The following is a 20,831-nucleotide window of genomic DNA, read 5'->3' as shown; positions in this document are numbered from 1 at the left end:
AAACCTGACGTAATTGGATTTTGACATCAGGAAACTTGGTCTTAGACCGTTTTATATCACATGAGAAAACACGACAATGGAAACGTGATGAGTTGCTGAATATTTTGAAATTGAAAGAATATAATTCACATCAAATGATCTTTGTTGACACACAACTTTGAATACAGATTTCTTGAATACAATTCATAATTTGTAACATACTGAATGCTGAAAAATCGTTCAAGGAAAATAAACAGGAAAGCACTTAAACTTGAATGAACGAATACAAGTTGATTAAAATCTTCAATTGATAACAGCGGCTGCCGGGCCCACAATCAATTGGGCAAAGCAAATTTTCGGAGTATTTAATTTCATGTCTATTTCGAACAATAAATTATAGATTTTCATTTTCATTTCATTTTCATAAAAATGTGATTTTGGAATGTGCATATGTACGCACATTCAAGGAAATAATCAAGCTTTAAAATGACCGCCAGTTCACGTTTCAAAAGAATATTTACAAATAAACAGACCCTAGATATGAAGTTTGTTTTAGCCCTACATTGACTTGGTCATCTTCATGAAACTCGCCCATTCACTTTTGAGGTTGGATGAATTCAATAAAAAATATATTAAAGCTAGAAAAAAAAAAAAAAAAAATGTTATATCGAATAACAAATTAACCTCTTAAAAACAGGAACACACTAAAGCACATTCAAAACATTAACGAAAATGGTAGTTCAAATAATCTAATTTGGACAGTAATTTTATTTCAATTATACTTTCAAAATTTCAGTGAAGAGAATCTATCTGAAAGCCAACTGTTAATATGATTATACATTAACAAGTACATGATATAAAGGTAGTAATATTTCAACTGCTATAGGCCCCACTTCTTCCTAACACTAAATCTCCCTTAAACCATCCTTAAATGATCAATGGAAATCCTAGAAATTGTCCTTCAAAACTCACTTTCGTTTCAGATAATTTTCTCCACAAGCCATTGATTTGTTTACATCCCCCCCCATATTTAGAGACATTTTCAATGGAGATGACTCATTTTAACCAATCACTGCACTGCTAAAATTAGGAGTGTTATAACAATTTTCAAACAATCAATAGACATATGAGACAAATAATGCATTTTATAATTACATAACTTAATGATGATAATGGAATTTTATAAGCATCAATCCATATTTCAACTTGCTGTGTTTTGCAATTTTTATTCACATGAATACAGTATATAGTAATGATACATCAGTGGCAGGTCTAGGATTTCACAGTAAAGGAGAAATAAACATGTTTTTATCACTAATAGCTCTGCATTGTTTTTGTTCTTAGTTTGATTTTTCATATCCTTTATCAATATATAAAATTAACCTCTAAAAAATGCAATTGTCAAGCAATCAATCAGCCAATTTAAGCAAAATAAATCATGAAAATCTTGTACTACATAATCTAATAGGTTTCCTAAATTAATTTCAAGCTTTTCTGCACACATACTCAACTTCAGCTTATTCCTCGATCCTAAGCCTAAGAATTTAAATATTCAGATATATTTCTAGACGAAATGTCGAACAAAATGAAAATATTTCCTCAAAAAATTTCAAACATTCTTTGCTACACATGGTTTTCGTACATTTTTTTCAGCCTTCTATGTACACCTGTACTTGTTTTCAGCCATCTTACATTATTTTTCAAGCTTTCTCTGTACACCCGCATTTGTTTTCAGCCTTCTATTTACACCTGAACTTGTTTTCAGGCATCATACATTATATTTTTAGCCTTCTATTTACACCTGTACTTGTTTTCAGCCATCATACATTATTTTTCAGCCTTCTATTTACACCTGAACTTGTTTTCAGCCAATTCTTCAGCCTTGTTCTTTTATAAACATTTATTATTGCAAATTTACAATACATTTTTGGAAGAGAAAAATCACAATATACTTCTTTGGCAGCATGCTTTTATCCATAACATGAATTGGAAGACATTAAGGTAAACCAATCTTGTTACATGCATTTTAATGATGGACAAAAACCACACGGAAGAGAAGTTATGGACAGGGAGTTTATTTCTTACAAAGATGATACATTTAAAAAACAGCAAATTATTGAAGTACAGGAATGTGTCTTTACTATCAATGCCATGTCAAATATCTGATGAAACATGGTTTTAGACATGGCATGATATCTGTCTCCGTCTTTCAGGCCTTTTCTGCTTTGCTGAAACTCTTGGTTCGCTTACGTTTGTTAGAACGAGTAGTTTTCCCAAGAATGCTAGATGTTGGGGAATGGACCTTGGTCTCTTTAAGCTGTTCAGACTCGTAAGTATCCATGTATGGTTTCACCACCTCCCAAACCTACAATCAAAATAAGAAAATCCTTATTGTAATTCAATACCATAACAGAATGAAGGGAATCAAGGTATCAAATATCAGTGTATACCAATTCTATTTGTATGAGGTAATGGAGAATCAATTGCAAAAGGAGTACTAAATCAATCTTTAAAAATGAGATTCAATCTTAACCTTTCTCAGTTTGTTGCAAATTATCAGTCAATATACACCTAGGCCTATAGGTCTCTTATACTAGTAGTATGGACTAATTTTGTAACGGTTACTGCACCTGAACAAACTTAGGAGAGTTGTAGGGGTGTTATAGAATGAATAATTGTTACCTTATTTTCTCGGAGTAGGTTGGTAATGACTTCCATGTCGGGTGAAAGATGACGGTCACGCTCGAGAGGTCTATTGAGAGAAATAGAGGGTAAATATAGAGAGATAGACAATCAGAGACAGAGATAGGCCCACAGACAGATGAATAAAGAGACACAGCCAAAGAGACCACAAACAAATTCATTTAAACTATCTGGGTGTAATTAGCAGTTTTATATTTCTGAACAAATATATGAATAAAACTATATATATATTAATATATTGTATATGCACAATCTGCAGAATGATTCAATGAAAGTCAGATGAAATTGAAGGTAACCAGTAAAAGATCAGTCATAAAGCTGACAACTTTTTACCAGTGCATCTCAATAGCTTACCAGTATTGATTGGTCATAGAGGTTATATTTATCGGTTTCTGAATGTGAACTAGATAAAACAGTTGCCTAATACTGAAAATAACAGAAAACCATAATCATCAACTTGTGAACCCAGCTGAAAAGGTAAAAAACTTGCGACGTTTCTTATGTCTGTTGTGGATATCTGCTAAAGTTTGTCACTATAAGTAAAAGTCAGAAATGTAGATCACCCCCTCCCCCCCCTCCTAAAAAAAAAAATTTGAAATTTCATTTTTATTTCTTAAGTCATGCTAACTCAACTTTTCTTCATAAAAGGTGTAAAAGATGTAAAAAAAAAAAAACTTACGGGACAACGCTCCTAACCAGCTTGTGAACAGCCTCCAGAGGTGCAGTGCTGGTCAGTGGTCGCAGGAATTCTATACCCTGACAGGCACACATCAGCTCAATTGCAAGTACTGTTAGGATTTAATTAACATTCAATATCATTAATGGAATCATCGTCATAAAATGAATGCCTATCATTTGCCAGATTGCAGTTCTATAAGAACTGGTTTTGTTTCTGGGTTTCCTCTGGTATGCTTAGTTTAGTCACGTGTGATTTCAGCTATACATGTATGTACATGCTGCGAAGTGGCAGATCATATGGGAGAAAAGGAGGAGGAAGTTAAAGTCTTTAAAAAAAAAAACAAATTAACTACAAATCACAAACTTTCCCCACATGGGCAAAAGCAAGCTAATTTAGATTTTAAGATAAATCTTATGTTTGGTACATGTCCATGTTAGGATTTCTTAAATTTGACAACTGGAACACTTCAGTTTGTACATGGCAATATGAATTTTAAGAGGGTCAACAGAATATCAGTCAAATGTTATTCTTATGCAAGTTTAACTTAAATAAGAATGTCTGTCATCTTCTAGATCCTAAAGGTAAAAATGCCATTGAAACAGAAGTGTGCCCCCCCCCCCCACCTTTTGAGAGAGACCTTTTTTTTTGCCTGTCTAATTTTTCCTCAGAAAATGTGTCCCCCCTTTTGAAAAATTCTGGAACTGTCCCTACTTAAATTGAAAAATTTTGATAAAGTTTGGTCACCTTGTTCAACATGCTCAACAACTTCAAGACACTTTCTCGCAGCAAAACCTCCCATAGAGACATGATCCTCCTGAGCAGCACTGGTAGATAGAGAATCAACTGAGCTTGGGTGAGTCAATACCTTGTTCTCTGATACTGTGGGAGCACAAATAGAAGGAGTTATACCAATCAAAGGAGAAATGAAAATGAATATTATGAGCTATGGTGTTTTTCATGAATTAAGGTAGAATATTATAGAAGGACAACTTATTTCCAAGGACTTTTCTTCAAATGCCCTCGCATTCATATTAAGAAACAGCTGAAAAAGTCATTCTCGTACTACATGTACACATCTTTCAGCTTGCGTGCTTGTATGATAGCATTGTATCAAGTTATCATTATTTTGGTTATTTCAGTTAATTACAGCAAACTATATTATTTAGCTTCAGCATTATATTAAAGGAGAAGGTAAGAAGAAGGCAGATATACAGAGAGGTGTAAAGAAATAAGTTCATATAATTGTTGATATGGTAGTTAAAGAAGTTTGTGGTTCACACATGTTTCTGAAATACATTACAGAAGTAAATCAGTTAACAAAATCAAAAGGGATTGCAATGAAAACTTACCCAATGCTGCTGCAGTGCAGTGTGCGATCATGAAACCTGAATTAAGACCTGCTTCTTTGGTCAAGAAAGCAGGAAGCTCACTCAGATCTATTAGATAGGGAGAAAGAAAGAATGAGATTTCATTAGAGTCAAAGCTTCATCTTTTACTGAAATATCAAAGGGGGAATAGTTCCACTTAAACGGGTTCAAAACTCTGCTGCTAGATTAGTTTCTCTCAGTAGGAAATCCGAGCACATACTTCCAATTCTGCGTTCTCTTCATTTGGCTCCCTATACATCACTATATCTCTTTCAAAGTTCTTCTCACCTAAAAAATTATCAATGGCCAATCCCCAAAATATCTTACAGATCTCATTTCTTTACGCTCTAGTACTTCCTCAAGACCTCTCAGTCTCCGTTCATCGTCTATAATGCAGTTAACTCCTAAACCTCGAACCTCTACAAAGTATTTTGATTAGTAGTATAGTTGCATTAGCTGTGTCATTTTCCCCTGTCATATTTTTTGTTATTTCTTTTCTTTAATCCCAAGTACAAACCATAAACAGAACACAGTGCACTTAGAAACACTAGTAGTAAGCGCCTTATAAATGTTATGTATTATTAGTAATAGTCCTTATGTAGGGAATCCCGAGGAGAATTGGATTTGGAAAGGAATTTTTTATAATAGTGTGGAAATATAATCTTGTACCTTTAACTCTTTATGCTCCGCTTAGACAAGTCCACCCCAACAAAAAGTTGATTTGAATAAAAAGAGAAAAATCCAACAAGCATAACACTAAATTTCATCAAAATCGGATTTGAAATAAGAAAGTTATGACATTTTAAAGTTTCACTTTATTTCACAAAACAGTTATATTCACATCCTTGTCGGTATGTAAATGAGGAGACTGATGACATCACTGACTCACTATTTCTTTTGTATTTTATTATATGAAATATGTAATATTCAAATTTTCTCCCTGTTGTTGTGTGAAACGACAATGAATTCCTCCTTGAACATGTGCAATTAGCATTGTTTAATACTATATGGTTCAATCAAGTTAGTCCTTATTGTCATATCTGTAAAAATGAAATATTGTGTAATTCAAACAATAAAAAACAAAAGAAATAGTGAGTGAGGGACATCATCGACTGTCTCATTTGCATGTCACTGAGCTGTGCATATCACTGTTTTGTGAAAAATAAGCGAAAGTTAAAAATATCATAACCTACTTATTTTACACCCGATTTTGATGAAATTTTCAGCATAATGCTTATTGGATTTTTCTCTATCTATTCAAATCAACATTTTTCTGGGGTGGACTTGACCTTTAAAAATCCTGCCTGTGTCACATCATTTTTGGCATATCGCACTCAAAGAGTCACAACCATCAAATTGTATTTGTATTTTGGGGCTCATATTGATATTTTCAACAGTTTATAATTGTGTTTTATTGTAGTGTAATGGAAGAAAGTTAGCAGCTTACGAGGGTTGACAAGTCTCTCAATACGACGTTCACTAATGCTTGCCAGTTCATGGATCCCAATAGCAAGATAGTCCAGTACCTGTATCATGACAAATATATCACATCATTTACATTCTAGAGATGAGAACTTTCAAAATGTTATCAGAATGTGTCTCACAAAGAATGAGCATAAATAAATTTGCACTTTAATCCCTATTGGTAGCAGTATACATATCATTGACAAGATGTTAAGGGGATGCATGTGACTATGAGGTAATATGTGTTGAATATCATGTGCATTTGCATTAAATATTATTTCAAGTCACACCAAGTGCTTCGGAGCACCTCACAGAACATACAGACTACATGTACATATAGAAAATATGGCATAAACTTTGATGGAATTCTCACGAACTCTGATCTGATTCTGGTGTTGGTAAATAAACAAAAGGGTCATGATTTGAAAATATACCATTAAAACGATTTTTCTCTTCCACATTTAGCAAGTGCCATTTGTAAATTGAATTGGAGCTTTCTAATGCATCACTCCACTGTATGCAAATAATGGTTTATGAGATAACATGTTAAGAATACATACAGTATTACTGGATGATTTCTCACCTTGGCTGGATACTCTCCATGGAAGTTACCTGCAGACAAGATTTCATGTTGGTCTGCAAAAACCATCTGATCATTGACACTACTCAGGAAATAACTCTCATTTGCCATATAATTACAGGTTAAATAAAAGCTCAATTAACTCATTTGATCAATCAATGAGGCTAACATTGGATATATACATTGTATTGTTCAGGTGTATTATATTTTTTCTGGTTCTAGGTAGATTTATTTTTTAATAATACTTTTTATTACTTTACTTATCATACAATATCACAATATTTACAAGTAATTGGATATGGGACTCGTCTTTGACTTTAAAGGATACAGGATTATCAGTAGCACTATTCATCTCAGTAGTCAAGATGCCTTTGACAAATTCAATTGTATCCCACACCACTCCATGAACCTGTGACAAATAGACAGCAGAAAAATATGAATTTATTATTGACAACATACACCTTCACTATAAGATCAAAAAGGACTTGTGACACATACTATGCCTTTTTCATTGAAATAAAACAATTTTTTTGTTGATTTGCATTATTTTTACTTCAACTTGATTTGTTCAATAAATTTCTTTTTTTGAAGTGTCAGTAAATAACAATTATTCTGAATTCTCAAGGATTTTATAATCAATACTTTTCATGTTATACTAGTGTTCTCAGCTAATCTGAGTCTATAAATTCTGAAATATAATTCTACCAAGTCTGAATTTGTTGACCCGTAATGCATCAGACCTGTTGGTAACCATAGCAACCATACCTGAGGGCAGCATCTGAGGGTGTATGCATCCTGGACCCGATCACAGAACCGATGGCTGATAGCTATCTCTGATGGATGAACATCAGAATGAAGTATAGATTGGAATCGTTTAGCAACCAATCTCTGTCCCTTGTGAGGTCTGGCACGATGAATACCTGAAAAGGTTTAGGAATAGTAGATTGATAGCTTTTTAGGCTTTTTTTGTCAATTAATAAGGTGGGAAATGGAAAAATAAGTACTGTAAACAAAGAGTGAAAATATACGACACCGCTCCCCCTTTCCACCTGACAAAAATAGAAATATGAAACATCTAGAAACGGTATGTTAGTGTAAAAACAACAGTATAAACAAAACAATTTTGTCATTAAAACAAAACCAAATATAAACACCCATTATTTCACACTTTAATACAAAAGTGAGGAATCGCTGATGTGGTTTACGGTACACCATGTGAAGTGTTATAGAAACAGTGGATAGAAGGAGAGAAGAAATGGATAGGCGAGAAAGTGGAGATTTGAGAGTAGAGTATTCTTTCTTGAAAGTAGTCCTGAAAAGGACTGTAAACCAGGAAAGATTGATGAGTTGAGAACAGCTTGAGTCGTAGAGCTAATGAGGAGATGCTGGCTTGAGTCGGCGAGTAGAGATGATGAGTAGTAGAAAGACTCGACGTTTCGGGCAGGTTGACTTTCAAGAAAGAATACTCTTCTCTCAAATCTCCACTTTCTCGCCTATCCATTTCTTCTCTCCTTCTATCCACTGTTTCTATAACACTTCACATGGTGTACCGTAAACCACATCAGCGATTGTACATACCACCATGCAAACCTTCAAACAACAAAAGTGAGGAAGATATACATTGACCTTATTTATCTCACCTAATCTACAAGGCCTTGAATGAAATGCATATATGATCTTCTGGTTAGCAGCATAGAGTATAATATATTATGTGTATATATCACAAGTATTAGACTATGGATGACATAATTACTCAACTTACAACTATCAAAGGCAGTGGTTGTTCCTTTCAAGACCTCAAGGGTTAAGGCAGCTATCACATCAGCTTGTTGAGCAATGGCATATGCCCGTTCAACAGCTGAAACAAAGTAATAAATCATAGGATTAGTTCTTCGCCCGGGGGGGCCATTTCCATTTACGAGTGGATACCATGCGCGACCACGGGGTCTTGAAAAGCACCCTAAACACGTATTTTCCATATTCTGAAAATGCACCCCTTAACAAGTATTGGCGTGTGAAACCCTACCCTTAACAAGTATTGGGAACAAATACTATTGGCAGGTATTCCCAGAACTGAGCCCCTAAACAAGTACAGCGATGTATTTTCCATATTCTGAAAATGCACCCCTTAACAAGTATTGGAAACAAAACGATACTCTTAGCAAGTATTCCCTGAAATGAACCCCTAAACAAGTACATAGATATTTCATTGTTATGTCACGCGTCCGTCGGTCATCGGTTTTACCTTTAGACACCATTATTTTGGTTTAGTACGGCCCCGCCTTCCACACCTCGCGCAAATCGGACTCTAAACACGTAGTGTTGGGGCAAAAAGGACATCCTTTATAAAACATTTAGATTTTTTTTATCATCCCCGCATATTTGACCCTAAACACGTATATTTTTCCGGGCGAAATAGATACCCTGTTTTCAATATTTTTTGTGTTTTTGTCACCCTTATCACGTTACGTACGTAACGTGCCCTATCTTGAAAAAGATATCCTTATTACATGTTTTTTTGGTTCGCATGGTATCCACTCGTCAATGTAAGTGGCCCCCCCGGGGTTCTTCGCCCATGATGTCATGGTGATGTAATATATAAATACAATTTGAATCAGCCTAGAAACTAGACAGCTCTATCTTACAAGATAAATGTTCTTGTTTCTCTCTCACCACTTGACTTTGAGTATTGCCATCAACCACAGCAAATATTACAAAGAAATTAAGTGGAAGACACAGTGCCACAATATCAGATCAAAGCTATTGTTTTTAAAATATTTTAACAAAGCACTGTTTCAAACTTAAGTTCATTCTGTCTGAGGCAAATAACATACTTCACACTTCAAATCATGTTAAGAATAATCAATCAATAATCAATCAATAATCAATCATTATTATAAATTGAGCATATGCCTTAATTATTCTAGTAATGTGAAAGTTGCTGGTTTGTAACTTTGAGATAATAGCTCTGTTTGCATTGCTAGTCTTAAATAAAAGATAAAGGTAAAGGGTATGCAGGATATTTCATAATTTCATTTTATTCATTGATTCAACCATTCTGAAAACAAGATAAAATTTGTAATAATATTCAAAGAACAATACAACAAGACAATTCAAAGTAAAAAAAAATGGTTGGGGGGCCCCCAAAGCAAGAGCTTGTTGTTAGGGCTCCCTACATGTAACAAATAAGAGTTGATTATCAAAGACAAGCACTACTAAAATGCAAAACTATGTAAAATATAAGTGACAAATCTACAAGAAAGCACATGTCAGCACTCACAGGCTGCACTGCTGTGAGCATTGTGTTCAACCGGAAAATCAAAATAAAGTAGAGATAGACTGATATGCAATGCAACAGTGCAGCCAGCGAATCACAACCTGTTCTTATAAAAAAAAGGTACAGCTGATCATTTGTATGTTCAAGTTGCAGTTAAAACTTTATTAACAAAAATATACAAAGATAACATTATTGATGTTGTCTTTGTGACAAACAAGAAAAAAATATCTTTGGTAAAAGGGGACCACAAACTAACCTTCTGCTCCAAGTGAAGTAATAAGTTGAGTGCCATTTATCAGAGCTAAGCCCTGCAAAAAAAACCAAGATGGGTTCATCCAAGTATCATAAACAAATTTTCTCTCTTTCTCTTCTGGGTCATATGTTGCTATATAACAATCTCTTTCATTTTCATTTCAAGAGGTGATAATTATTTTGACAATAAAATACATAAGAGATGAAAGATCATAAAAGAGAAAATATATCTATGGATATGGGAGGAAAGTAGCAATTCAAAACTCAAAAAGAGAAATAAGACTTTGTTAGGTGGTATCTTTAAATGTTTTTTATGTAAAATTTCCACACACAAACAATTTAATAACATACATCTCACAACTACTGCATGAAAAAGAAATGAACAAAAAAAAACATTCTGCACTACCAAAGAGTTTTATTCTAGACTGAAATTCAATAAATCAATATTCATGACACATTTTTCCATCATATGGTATTTTGGAGACACTTAACAAGTCATACATGCTACAGTATTAAGAAGCGTGGAATGCATGTATTGTTTGAATACCTCTTTAGGTCCAAGTTCTATTGGAGTCAAACCATGTGCTTTCAGAACCTACAACAGAGAAAGATATATGCATGTAAGTATCAGTCTGATTATAGTGTGAATATTCAATACATGTAAATGTTTCAAAATCAATATAATCTCGCTATACTTACAAAGCTTGTATGATGTCCTTTTTCCCCTTTACTTTTTTTGGTCCCTCAATTGCTTCCAAAAGTTGACATCTACATATCCCTTTTCTCAAATTTTAGACCCACGCCTTTATTTATCCTTAACAAAAAGCATATTCAATAATTCATACCTCTCATTTAATGATAATCCAGCAACTTACATCTTTGGCATCAGCATATCCACTCTTTGGACTCCACATCTTTCCTTCTCCCATCATGCCTAGCGCAAGGTGTGATAATGGAGCTAGATCACCGCTAGCTCCTACTGTTCCCTTGCATGGCACCACAGACAGACAGGAAGCTGATTACATTGAAAGTTACAACATGATATCAACCAAACAATAGGAAAATGTGATATCAAAAACATATATGAAATAAATAAGTTTGAACTTGGATAAGAAATTATATACATGTATATATATATGTCTGTATACTCCAACATTCCTATGGGCTATATACATATACAATACCCCATTCTACAAATATCTGGTATTTCCAGATACTGATCCAAAAATGATTTCTTTTGGTGTAGTTTGACGATCTTTTGACAGGAAAATGACTCGGCTCATGATGACCGCTCTTTTTTGTTTGTCAGAAAATTTCTGTCATTCACTTTAGGCAAATCCTGGATACCCCTGGGTATTTCTTCAAATCCTTTTATTTTAATAAATAACGTGGACCATATATAGTGATTGTGAAAATTAAATTAAGGGTAACTTCTAACTTATTGCACATCTATTTTGTCACCATTAGAAACTCACCATTAAATGCAGCAATGAGTTTCTCCAGGTTTTGAACTGAGATGCCACTGAATCCCTTGGATAGGATGTTAATCCGCAAGGCTAGCAACTTACGGGTGTGTTCTGGTGATAGGGGTCTACCAACACCTACACAATGTGAACGAATTAAATTCTCTTGGAGTTCTCTGATTAGTGGAAGAAAGACAGAATATGCTCTCATAGAGGTGACTGAATTTTTCACTTTCATCTTACATAAAAAAAAATTTGAAATATAAATCACTACTGCTAGTTTAATATTAAATTACTTGATTAAGCTGATTTATTAATTATCAATCATGAAATAGGTTTTGACCCCATGGCCCACAGTCAATTCAAATTGACCTATCCATCACTTTTTGTTTCCATTTTCTGCTTATGGTATCATTCATGAAAAATATCTTCAAGTAAAAAATTCTTCCAAAAACCATGGGCATATAGATACATGCCATCATGCTATTCAAGGCAGGGGGGTGACACAATATATTATGTCCCTACAACAACAGGTTCATAACTTGATTCTATGTCATTGCCGCAAATATATTGGGTAAAACTCATCAGATTTAGGTGAATTTATTGACAAAATAATTTATGACCCCATCCCCCTCTCTCATTGAAATATAGTAGATATGAAGTTCATACAGGTTATATCAATGACTCACTTCAGTTTATCAGGTCCAATCACAACTCGAGCAAATTTCCCAAAGCCTGTATTGATGCCATAAACAACTAATGAAAAAAAGAACAAATAATCTACAATGAATACCAAAATATTTGTGCAAAACAATTGCAAATATATAACTTTGAAAAAAATATTTATTTGTGTCTAACTGCATTATGAATTTAAAGAATATTACATTTAGATTTACCAAGAAAAAAATATCCTGAGCAACATTCAAGTTACTGAGTGCATATCTTCAAATACTGGAGTAAAAATCAATCAATATTTACAATATCATGTTCATTAAAAAAAATAATCCTGCATTCATTCCCCATTCTACATTCCCATAACATGCAAAGATAATACCTTTGTTTTCTTTAAGGATGTTGTCCACAAGCTTTTGAGCTTTAGCTACTTTCTCCCATGCAACTGGTGATACCTACAGAAGTGAAACAAATAAAACATCTCATTCATTTATTGATTTTTTTTCTCTTCTCTGAATAAGTTTTCTGGTACTATCAGGATCGAGAGATTTCACTCTCAATGTTTCAATATAATCCTTTACTTTGAATACTACATGGAAATAACTTGCTTTGATAGTTTCAGTGTCCTCTAAATTTCAACAAGTTGTTTATAAGTTCTGCTGATTACATGAAGTGAACTTTAAGTAGTAACACAAATGTCATCTCAATGAGAATTCTCCTATTAGGACACTTCACTTTGCATATATAAGCAATATATAAAAATCCAATAAACACGAAAACCAAACAAGTGGAGTGCCTCTGGCAGTCTCGCCTGCATAATGCGATTCAATATAGCAGCAGTGCTGACTTTGAAAATGAATATAAAATAATTATTCACAAGAAACACCATTCATATAATATGCTACTATGTTCATCAAGTGACCTACGACTTGTGCAAGATGAGCTATGATACTGGATTACCCCTATGTCCACATTTCATTAACTATATCCATTAACTTTCAAAGTTATGATGGTAATTCTACAAATACCCCAAAATAAATATTACCAAAGATCATTGACCCTAAATGAACTTTGACCTTGGTCATGTGACCTGAAACTCGCACAGAATGTTCAGCGATACTTGATTACTCTTATGTCCAAGTTTTATTAGCTAGCTCCATAAATATTAAGGTATGATGGAAATTCAACAAATACCCAAAAATGCCAAAAGTTCATTGACCCTAAATGACCTTTGACCTTAGTCATGTGACCTGAAACTCGAGCAGGATGTTAATTAATACTTCATTACCCTTATGTGTAAGTTTCATGAACTAGATCCATACACTTTCTAAGTTATGACATTTCAAAAACCTAACCTTAGGTTAAGATTTCGATATTGATTCCCCCAACATGCCCAAAGTTCATTGACCCTAAATAAACTTTGACTTGGTCAAAGTGAAACCAAGGCAGGATGTTTAGTAATACTTGATTTCCCTTAAGTCCAAGTTTCATGATCTAGGTCCATATACTTTCTTTCTAAGTTATGATGTCATTTCCAAAACTTAACCTTAGGTTAAGATTTGATGTTGACGACGCCGCCGTCGGAAAAGCCATGCCTATTGTCTCGCTCTGCTATGCAGGCGAGACAAAAATTTTTTGCTTCTGAGAGACTTTTCAGTTTTTATGAGCATCTCACCTTGATCTGATATTGACCTTTCCCAAGTTTAACAAGGTCATCAGAGGTCAAACTACCTCCGTCCAGATAGAGAATCTGATTAAAAAAAATTTTTAAGGAAGAAAAAGGGAAAAGACGTGAAATTGATATGGTAAATAATAAGTTAATAACAAAAATAATTTATCAATATATGTTGTATGGATGGTGAAACGACTTGAGATTAATTGATTATGTCAGTCACAGCATCAAAAGTCCCATATATTTTGTTTTATTCTATTTGTGATATATCACTTCTAAAAGCATATCAGTTAAGCACATAACATTTTTTTTTTTTAGTTGAGGTACTTAGTGATCTCTTTCCATTTCCCATTCTCTTTTTTCTGTTCCTCTCAATAAGATAATAATTTTTTTTCTGCATTCCTTGAATAGAAAATATAGGAAATAAATTCATAACATGGAAATTAAATCATTTGTCGATTCATGATAGAATTACTTTAATTTCATTCAACTTTATACTGACTGGATTATCTTTTTTTATATTGCACGTAAAACCAAGTCAACAAATTAGATATACCAGGGTTGACAATTTGGCAATACAAATTTCTAGAAGTACACAGTTCTTTCTTTTTCAGATTATAAATAATGCTTTTATTTGAGTTATGGGTTTTACATTAATTTGAGATAAGCATAGTTCTTAGTGTTACATACTGAATTGTAAATAGAAATGAATACATGGTATGTTGCATTGTAATTACTGCCAATATTCTGAAATGCACTTAAATTCTTTTTTTTGGGGGGTAGGGCTTCCATCATTTACAAAATTAACAATAATATGTATTGTAAATCAATTAATAAACATAAATCAATCCTTTTAAGGACTACACTCATTTAGAAAAGAATACTCTACTTTCAAATCTCCACTTTCTTGCCTATTCACCTCCTATTCTATCCAATTTTCTTATATCAGTCTCTCCAGGACTTTACATATGTTGTACCATACACCTCTTCCCCGATTGCTCATACCACCATGCAAACCTTCAAACATCATCTAAACATAAATTATTTTATACCTCACGAGAATCTGCCCCACCAGTACTTGATCTAGTAGCAGAATAGCAACTAACTGTTAAGGAATCTGTTGTAATATATATGAAGTACATCTTCTTGAGGTAATGCATTTCGCTCCAACAAAGTTCATTAAAACAAAATCCAAATTTCCTTAGAAAAAGCTCTTCAAGATGTATTTTCTAAACCTGACATGGCATTTATATTACATTTTATATATATATATATATATATATATATATATGTGTGTGTGTGTTACACTCTTTAAAAATAGCGTGGTAGATGGATGAGTGTTAGCTAGTAGAAGTACTTCAAAAAGTGAATCCAAACTCATAATATAAAGTTCAGATGATATTCATTAACACAAACAGTCGCTTGTTGTGAACTCGGGCACTCCCCTATCATGGCCTCAAAGGGCAGGAGCGCAAGCTTGTGTAGTAGTAGTCCGAAGACTAAGAAAAGGGCCCAGAGAATATCAAGCACCTCTAATTTATTCTCTGAGGGGAGGTGTTTACCCCTTTGGACTTAACTATTGAAACTGTACATGGGTAGACAACTTAATGAAATATAATAAAGGACAGGTCTGGAAGATGTAGGTAACAAAGACTAATAAATAAAGAATCGAGGCGAACTAATGAAGGAAGGAAGATTAATCTGAGGGAATCTATTGTTTGCCACTGAAGGCGGTGTTTTCATTTGGGTAGGGTATTGTTATTAAAGGGTAATGTGGTTGTATCACTGCCTGAATATAAGCATGGTCTAGTGATGTATTATTTAGTCAACTTCTACCTTGGAATGAATATTTTACTCTTACATATATATATATATATACATTTATAATATAATACATACATTTTTTTCTTCTATTGTTTAGTGCTTAGGTCCTCAAAAAGAAAAAAAAATTATTATAATTTGAGAAATTCCAAAATTCACAGAGATATTGATCAATGGCTTATTGTAACTCAACTAAGCAAAATTATTGTTTAGGGGAAAATCAGACGTAATACCATAGCCTTTTGCATGAAGGGAGCATGGAGCTATTAATAGCTCTATGAAGGGAGGATCACCAAAAATCCTCACATAATTCTACCCAAGTGACTGTACACAACACCCTTTAAGTTCAATTCAAATTACAAAATAGTATCTAAGAATTTTTTTCCTCCCCTGCCTCCAAAGAAATTCCTGTGTAACCCACCATCAGCAGCTGTGCTGTGAAAGAATCTATAGTTATTCTGTGTTTCTTTCATAAAACACAGTTGAAGTGTAATATTCAATTTTGAATCCTTTGTGTTGTGTTATAATTATGTTTAGTTAACAGAGCGTGAGAGGATTGGTCTAGTAGACCCTAGCTATCTGTAATCAGTCATTAATGTGAGAAATCGCTTTTATATGCCCTGAAGGTATTCTATTCATATTTATTCTATTCAATCCATACGTATGTTTTTAAGTAATGAATCATACTATCACTGCTTGAATGCATGGCTTTCATAAATGAACATCTCATGACAGATGCAATTGCTGCTTACTGGTATTAATATTTCTAATTCACTTAATTTAATTTAATTGAAAACTTAATATGCATGATTAGATTCTCATAAGGATACATTTGTGAAGAGTCTGGTGAAAATCCTCCGTTCAAACCATTCCCGTCGAATGAAGTTAGGCATGTCTTGTTGGCCAGATCTGACTTCAACACTAACAAAGAAATAATAAACAAAACAGAATAGACCAGTTTGTATTTGCCTAGATGTCCTAAATGACATATAATATCCAGATATGTTAAAACAAGTAGAAGACTTTGTGAACTTAGATCAGGCACCCATGACTTGTGAGATATTAGGACCGAAGCAATGTCGCAAGAGCGTATGCTGTGTCGCCACAAAATGAGGTGTTTCATGAACCATTTTCTATCCCCTCCATAAGTGACTACCTCTGACCTCTGGTCAATGAATGCACCATGAGTGAACAATCTATAGACTGATTCTGTTGGGCATTCCAATTTCTAGATGCATCTTTCTGCTGTGAACAGACAAACTACCAGTATCAGGTTTGAGTGTTGCTATGTCAGGTTATGAATTGAATATCAGTTGGTTTTAGTCTAGATCTTGGTAGAAATGACCATCCCCTGTACATGCTAAGACTGGTTTATGACCTTGCTTCGAGGTTTTGAATCTCATCAAATACATGTTTTCATTCAGTCACAAGGGACATGATACACAATAAATCTTGGCATATCTTCATTATCCCATATTGTGCAGTCATTAATGTGCAGGTATTTTTAAAATATCTTTGTAACATATTAAAAGAATAGAACCCTGAGCTTAATAAGGTTCTTTGGGTGTGGCACTTGCCAAGTCCTCATCTGCATTTAAAATCCAATCCTCACATAATTGATACTTGCATTACTTTACTTTGTCAAGTGCAATACAAAATAAGATTGTATTCAAAATTCAATATATCAACAGAACAAGAAAACGTTGCGAGCCTATATAGCCTATAGAGTCCTGTTGTTTAAGTTATTCTCACTAGAATACTATATCAGTTTCAATACCAAACCCATTTGACATATTTTTGCAGAGGCTGTGCTTACATGGATCAGGAGATATAATGAAAAGGCCCATCATTTGGAAATTATGATCTGGTGAACTAATAGCTTGAATGGGTAAATCTTGAAAATAATTATATTCCAGGTGCTGTTCTATTCTGATCTATTCTAAACTTATAGGCTATAAGCTCTGTCTCACTTCCCCAGGCGAGATAGATTAAAGGATAGACGTTCACCCTGACAAAAATGTTATTGTAAAAAGAGCAGAAAAAACAAACAGTAAAAAAAATATTGGTTTCAGGAAAATCCATCAAATATTTAAAAAGTTATTAGTATTCTATTTTTTTTTGACGTCATATGCAAGCACCTTCCCATGTATTGTGAATTATTTAAAAAAAAAACATTCTAAAACAATGAACCTTCGGTAGGTCCCTGTGAAAAAATCATTTCATAGATTCATGAAAAAAAAAATTTTGCAAAAAAAAATTCTAGTCATAAAGAACCATTAAAAAGTTTAAATTTGTGCATTTTTTATGATATAAACACATGGGGCAGCTTTTTTGTATTTAATGGATTTTTTCTCAAAGTTTCACCAATATTGTTTTTTTCTGGTAATTTTTACAATAAGCTTTTCGTCAAGGAGAACTTCCCCGGCCCTTAGGTGCGTAATACATTTCAAATCTGTGGAAGTTTTTTTTACACCGGGTTCACAGTCTAGCTAGTTTCACCAAATAGTACCTACCGACATGGACGAAATCATTTTCATCTAGAATATCAACAAGTAGGTCATCTGGAAAGAGCAAACTTCCTCCTTGAGTTTTTCTGACTTCGGAGACATCATCTTCTTCATCGTATTGTTTCATAGAACGGTATCGCGAAAGGGTTTCCTTGCCCAACCATGATATCGTGTTGTTGTCCTTACAAGGAATAAGGATCCATTCTCCCCGAACTTTCACGTTGATCTTCATCTTGTTCCTCAAATATTGATCAACAGAAGACAATCAAATGTAATTGTCTTTTCTTCCCGTTGATTCCCACAAACAAAAGACTGATTAGTAATATTTATGAGGTTTGGAATATGTATCACGTTGCTAATAATAGTATCGGACTGAACTCTGTGGGTTTTTACTATGATCAGGAGGATCCTGTTTGGTATTCGAGAACGCATGATAAGCTTTGTGTACACGTAGCTAGCTAGCTGCCAGCGCGCACTATATCGCTTGCACGGCCTTGGCCAAATTTCAGAAATCGACGACCGATGTTTACTTTTTGCGGGAACGAACAACTTGTTGAATGGCGGGGAACTATCCTATTTTTGTTTAGGTTATGTTGAAATTAGATGTTTTACTTGAAAAGGTTTATATTATCTTCAATTTCTGAAATATACTTATAAAATATTTCATAGCTGTCTTTAATTCATAACATATTCGATTTATATAGTTTAAAGGAGCAAATTCATTCGGAATCTCAATTCCCAATATATTGAACCCCTACAAATAATCGACTCGCCTGTAGGTGTGTCAGGGGTATGTACATTGTGGACCATGTGGCATTATTGATTTTTGTTGCGTAGAGAACTCCGAGGGAACTGCATGTGAAGCCGATTTACCTGCCAGACCGGGGTTGCCAGAACTACGTGGATTTTTTTAAATTGGGTAATGTTACATCCTTACATCGAGCAGCAGGCGGATTCTGATAGATATACACAGATCTATCATCGATCGGCCTCAGACTGGGTACTTTTATACTTCAAAATATTTGTCTCAAACTAACTGCGGTATACACAAAAATTAATTGTCTTTTTTCCCCTCGTGTCAGAGGTTTTTCATTCATGCAATTGCCAAGTTAACATGTATTAACATTCAGGGTCTCAGAGACAACATCCGAGATGTCGTCTAAAAGAATTCCATATTTAAACACATGCCATATATAATAACTGTTGTATGGTTTACCTTGAAAATAATTAATCATATACATCAAATAGATTGCATATTGAGCATACACAAGGACTGTATTTATATCTGTTGCTTTTTCATGTGTGAAATCAAAACCAGCTATTAATAATTTTTCGTTTAATATAATTTTTCTTTAAACATTAAATTAATCAAATCCACAATACGTTTCCAGAAAAGCTTTACGCTTGTGCATTCTAAAACAACATAAACAAAAGATTATGTTGTTTTACAGAAAATACCCAAGTTGTCTGTTACAATATTCCACCTCCGCAAGTTGTATCTAAACGGCAAAATCCTATGAAGGGTTTTGAAGTTGAGTTGCTTTATTGTATTGTTTTTCAATGTCTTAAACTTAAATTTCAATGTGTCTTTCCACTTAAAATCAATTGCAAGGTTCAATTCACCTTCCCAGAATGTTAAAGCAGCCGGTTCTCTGTTCTTAAATTCACACAATAAACTATAAAAGTTGCGAGACTTCATTGATCGTAGTCTAATAAAATCAAGCGTTCTAATTTCGAATACGTCGCTTCCGTATTGTGAATTTGTTTCATCGTTATCTGCATAACAAAACTTATGTCTAGAATTCTTTCGATCCAAATTTTTGGTATCGCATTTTTCAGTTTCGAATACATAAAGTCAATTAACAAAGAATTTGATCCAAGCACTCGACAAATATGTTCTCTTGGCCGAAATCGTCCATTTTCTACAATGTCATTAATCGTTATGCCTTTTTCAAACCATTTAAAAAAAAAAAGGTTTTCTATCATGTGTGATATTACTATTGTACCACAAAACTTGATATTTAACATTTACAATATCTGGAAACTGAATATAGTTAAGTTCACTCCAAGTTATGAGCCAGTCTATATAAAAGTCGGTACCTTTTGTTTTGCGCACAACTTCAACATATCTCTACTGAAACAATTTGTTTTCAAAAGTATTTAAAAAAGGACATATTTTTTCAATCCAATATCTAAACATAAACTTCCACGGTACATCATTATCATTTTCAAAGAATCTACTCAACCATGATAAATGTAAGGATTGGAATTTAGATTTCAAATCTATCATTCTCAGTCCTCCCCTTATAATATCATTAATCAAGACTGCTCTCTTGACCTTTTCTCGTTTTGAATTCCATAAAAAATTATACATCAGTTTATTGAGATCAACAAC

The 20,831-nt window shown here is 33.7% G+C and overlaps 1 protein-coding gene across 2 annotated transcripts; it reads right to left on the bottom strand.

Annotated features, from left to right (window-relative positions):
• Positions 1 to 100: 100 nt before the first annotated feature.
• On the bottom strand, positions 101 to 18,953 carry LOC129256892 (histidine ammonia-lyase-like). Of its 2 annotated transcripts, XM_054895109.2 has the most exons (20): positions 18,443 to 18,953; positions 16,760 to 16,850; positions 15,161 to 15,191; positions 14,112 to 14,186; positions 12,819 to 12,891; positions 12,454 to 12,520; positions 11,777 to 11,940; positions 11,177 to 11,316; positions 10,849 to 10,896; positions 10,306 to 10,357; positions 8,535 to 8,630; positions 7,538 to 7,692; positions 7,101 to 7,181; positions 6,776 to 6,841; positions 6,176 to 6,254; positions 4,711 to 4,797; positions 4,106 to 4,240; positions 3,362 to 3,470; positions 2,662 to 2,731; positions 101 to 2,344 (listed from the first exon to the last, which is right to left on the bottom strand). In XM_054895109.2, exons 1-20 carry the CDS (start codon positions 18,666 to 18,668, stop codon positions 2,189 to 2,191), a joined length of 2,001 nt encoding a protein of 666 aa, XP_054751084.2. In that variant the 5' UTR covers positions 18,669 to 18,953; the 3' UTR covers positions 101 to 2,188. The 2 variants fall into 2 exon arrangements, with proteins under 2 accessions (XP_054751084.2, XP_063953536.1); XM_064097466.1 differs by lacking the exon at positions 15,161 to 15,191 and having other exon boundaries at positions 18,443 to 18,882.
• Positions 18,954 to 20,831: the final 1,878 nt, after the last annotated feature.

This window comes from Lytechinus pictus, chromosome 3 (genome assembly GCF_037042905.1).
Source record: "Lytechinus pictus isolate F3 Inbred chromosome 3, Lp3.0, whole genome shotgun sequence".
Classification (NCBI taxonomy): Eukaryota; Metazoa; Echinodermata; class Echinoidea; order Temnopleuroida; family Toxopneustidae; genus Lytechinus; species Lytechinus pictus.
This window is presented reverse-complemented; position numbering and strand designations above follow the sequence as displayed.

Excerpts from the sequence above, each read along its gene's own strand:
- LOC129256892 (XM_054895109.2), bottom strand. The coding sequence starts at position 18,668 with ATGAAGATCAACGTGAAAGTTCGGGGAGAATGGATCCTTATTCCTTGT. Across the intron at positions 14,187-15,160 it reads GTGGGGCAGATTCTCGTGAG|ATTCTCTATCTGGACGGAGG; the intron begins GTATAAAATAAT and ends TTTTTTAATCAG. Across the intron at positions 7,182-7,537 it reads CCCTCAGATGCTGCCCTCAG|GTTCATGGAGTGGTGTGGGA; the intron begins GTATGGTTGCTA and ends TATTTGTCACAG.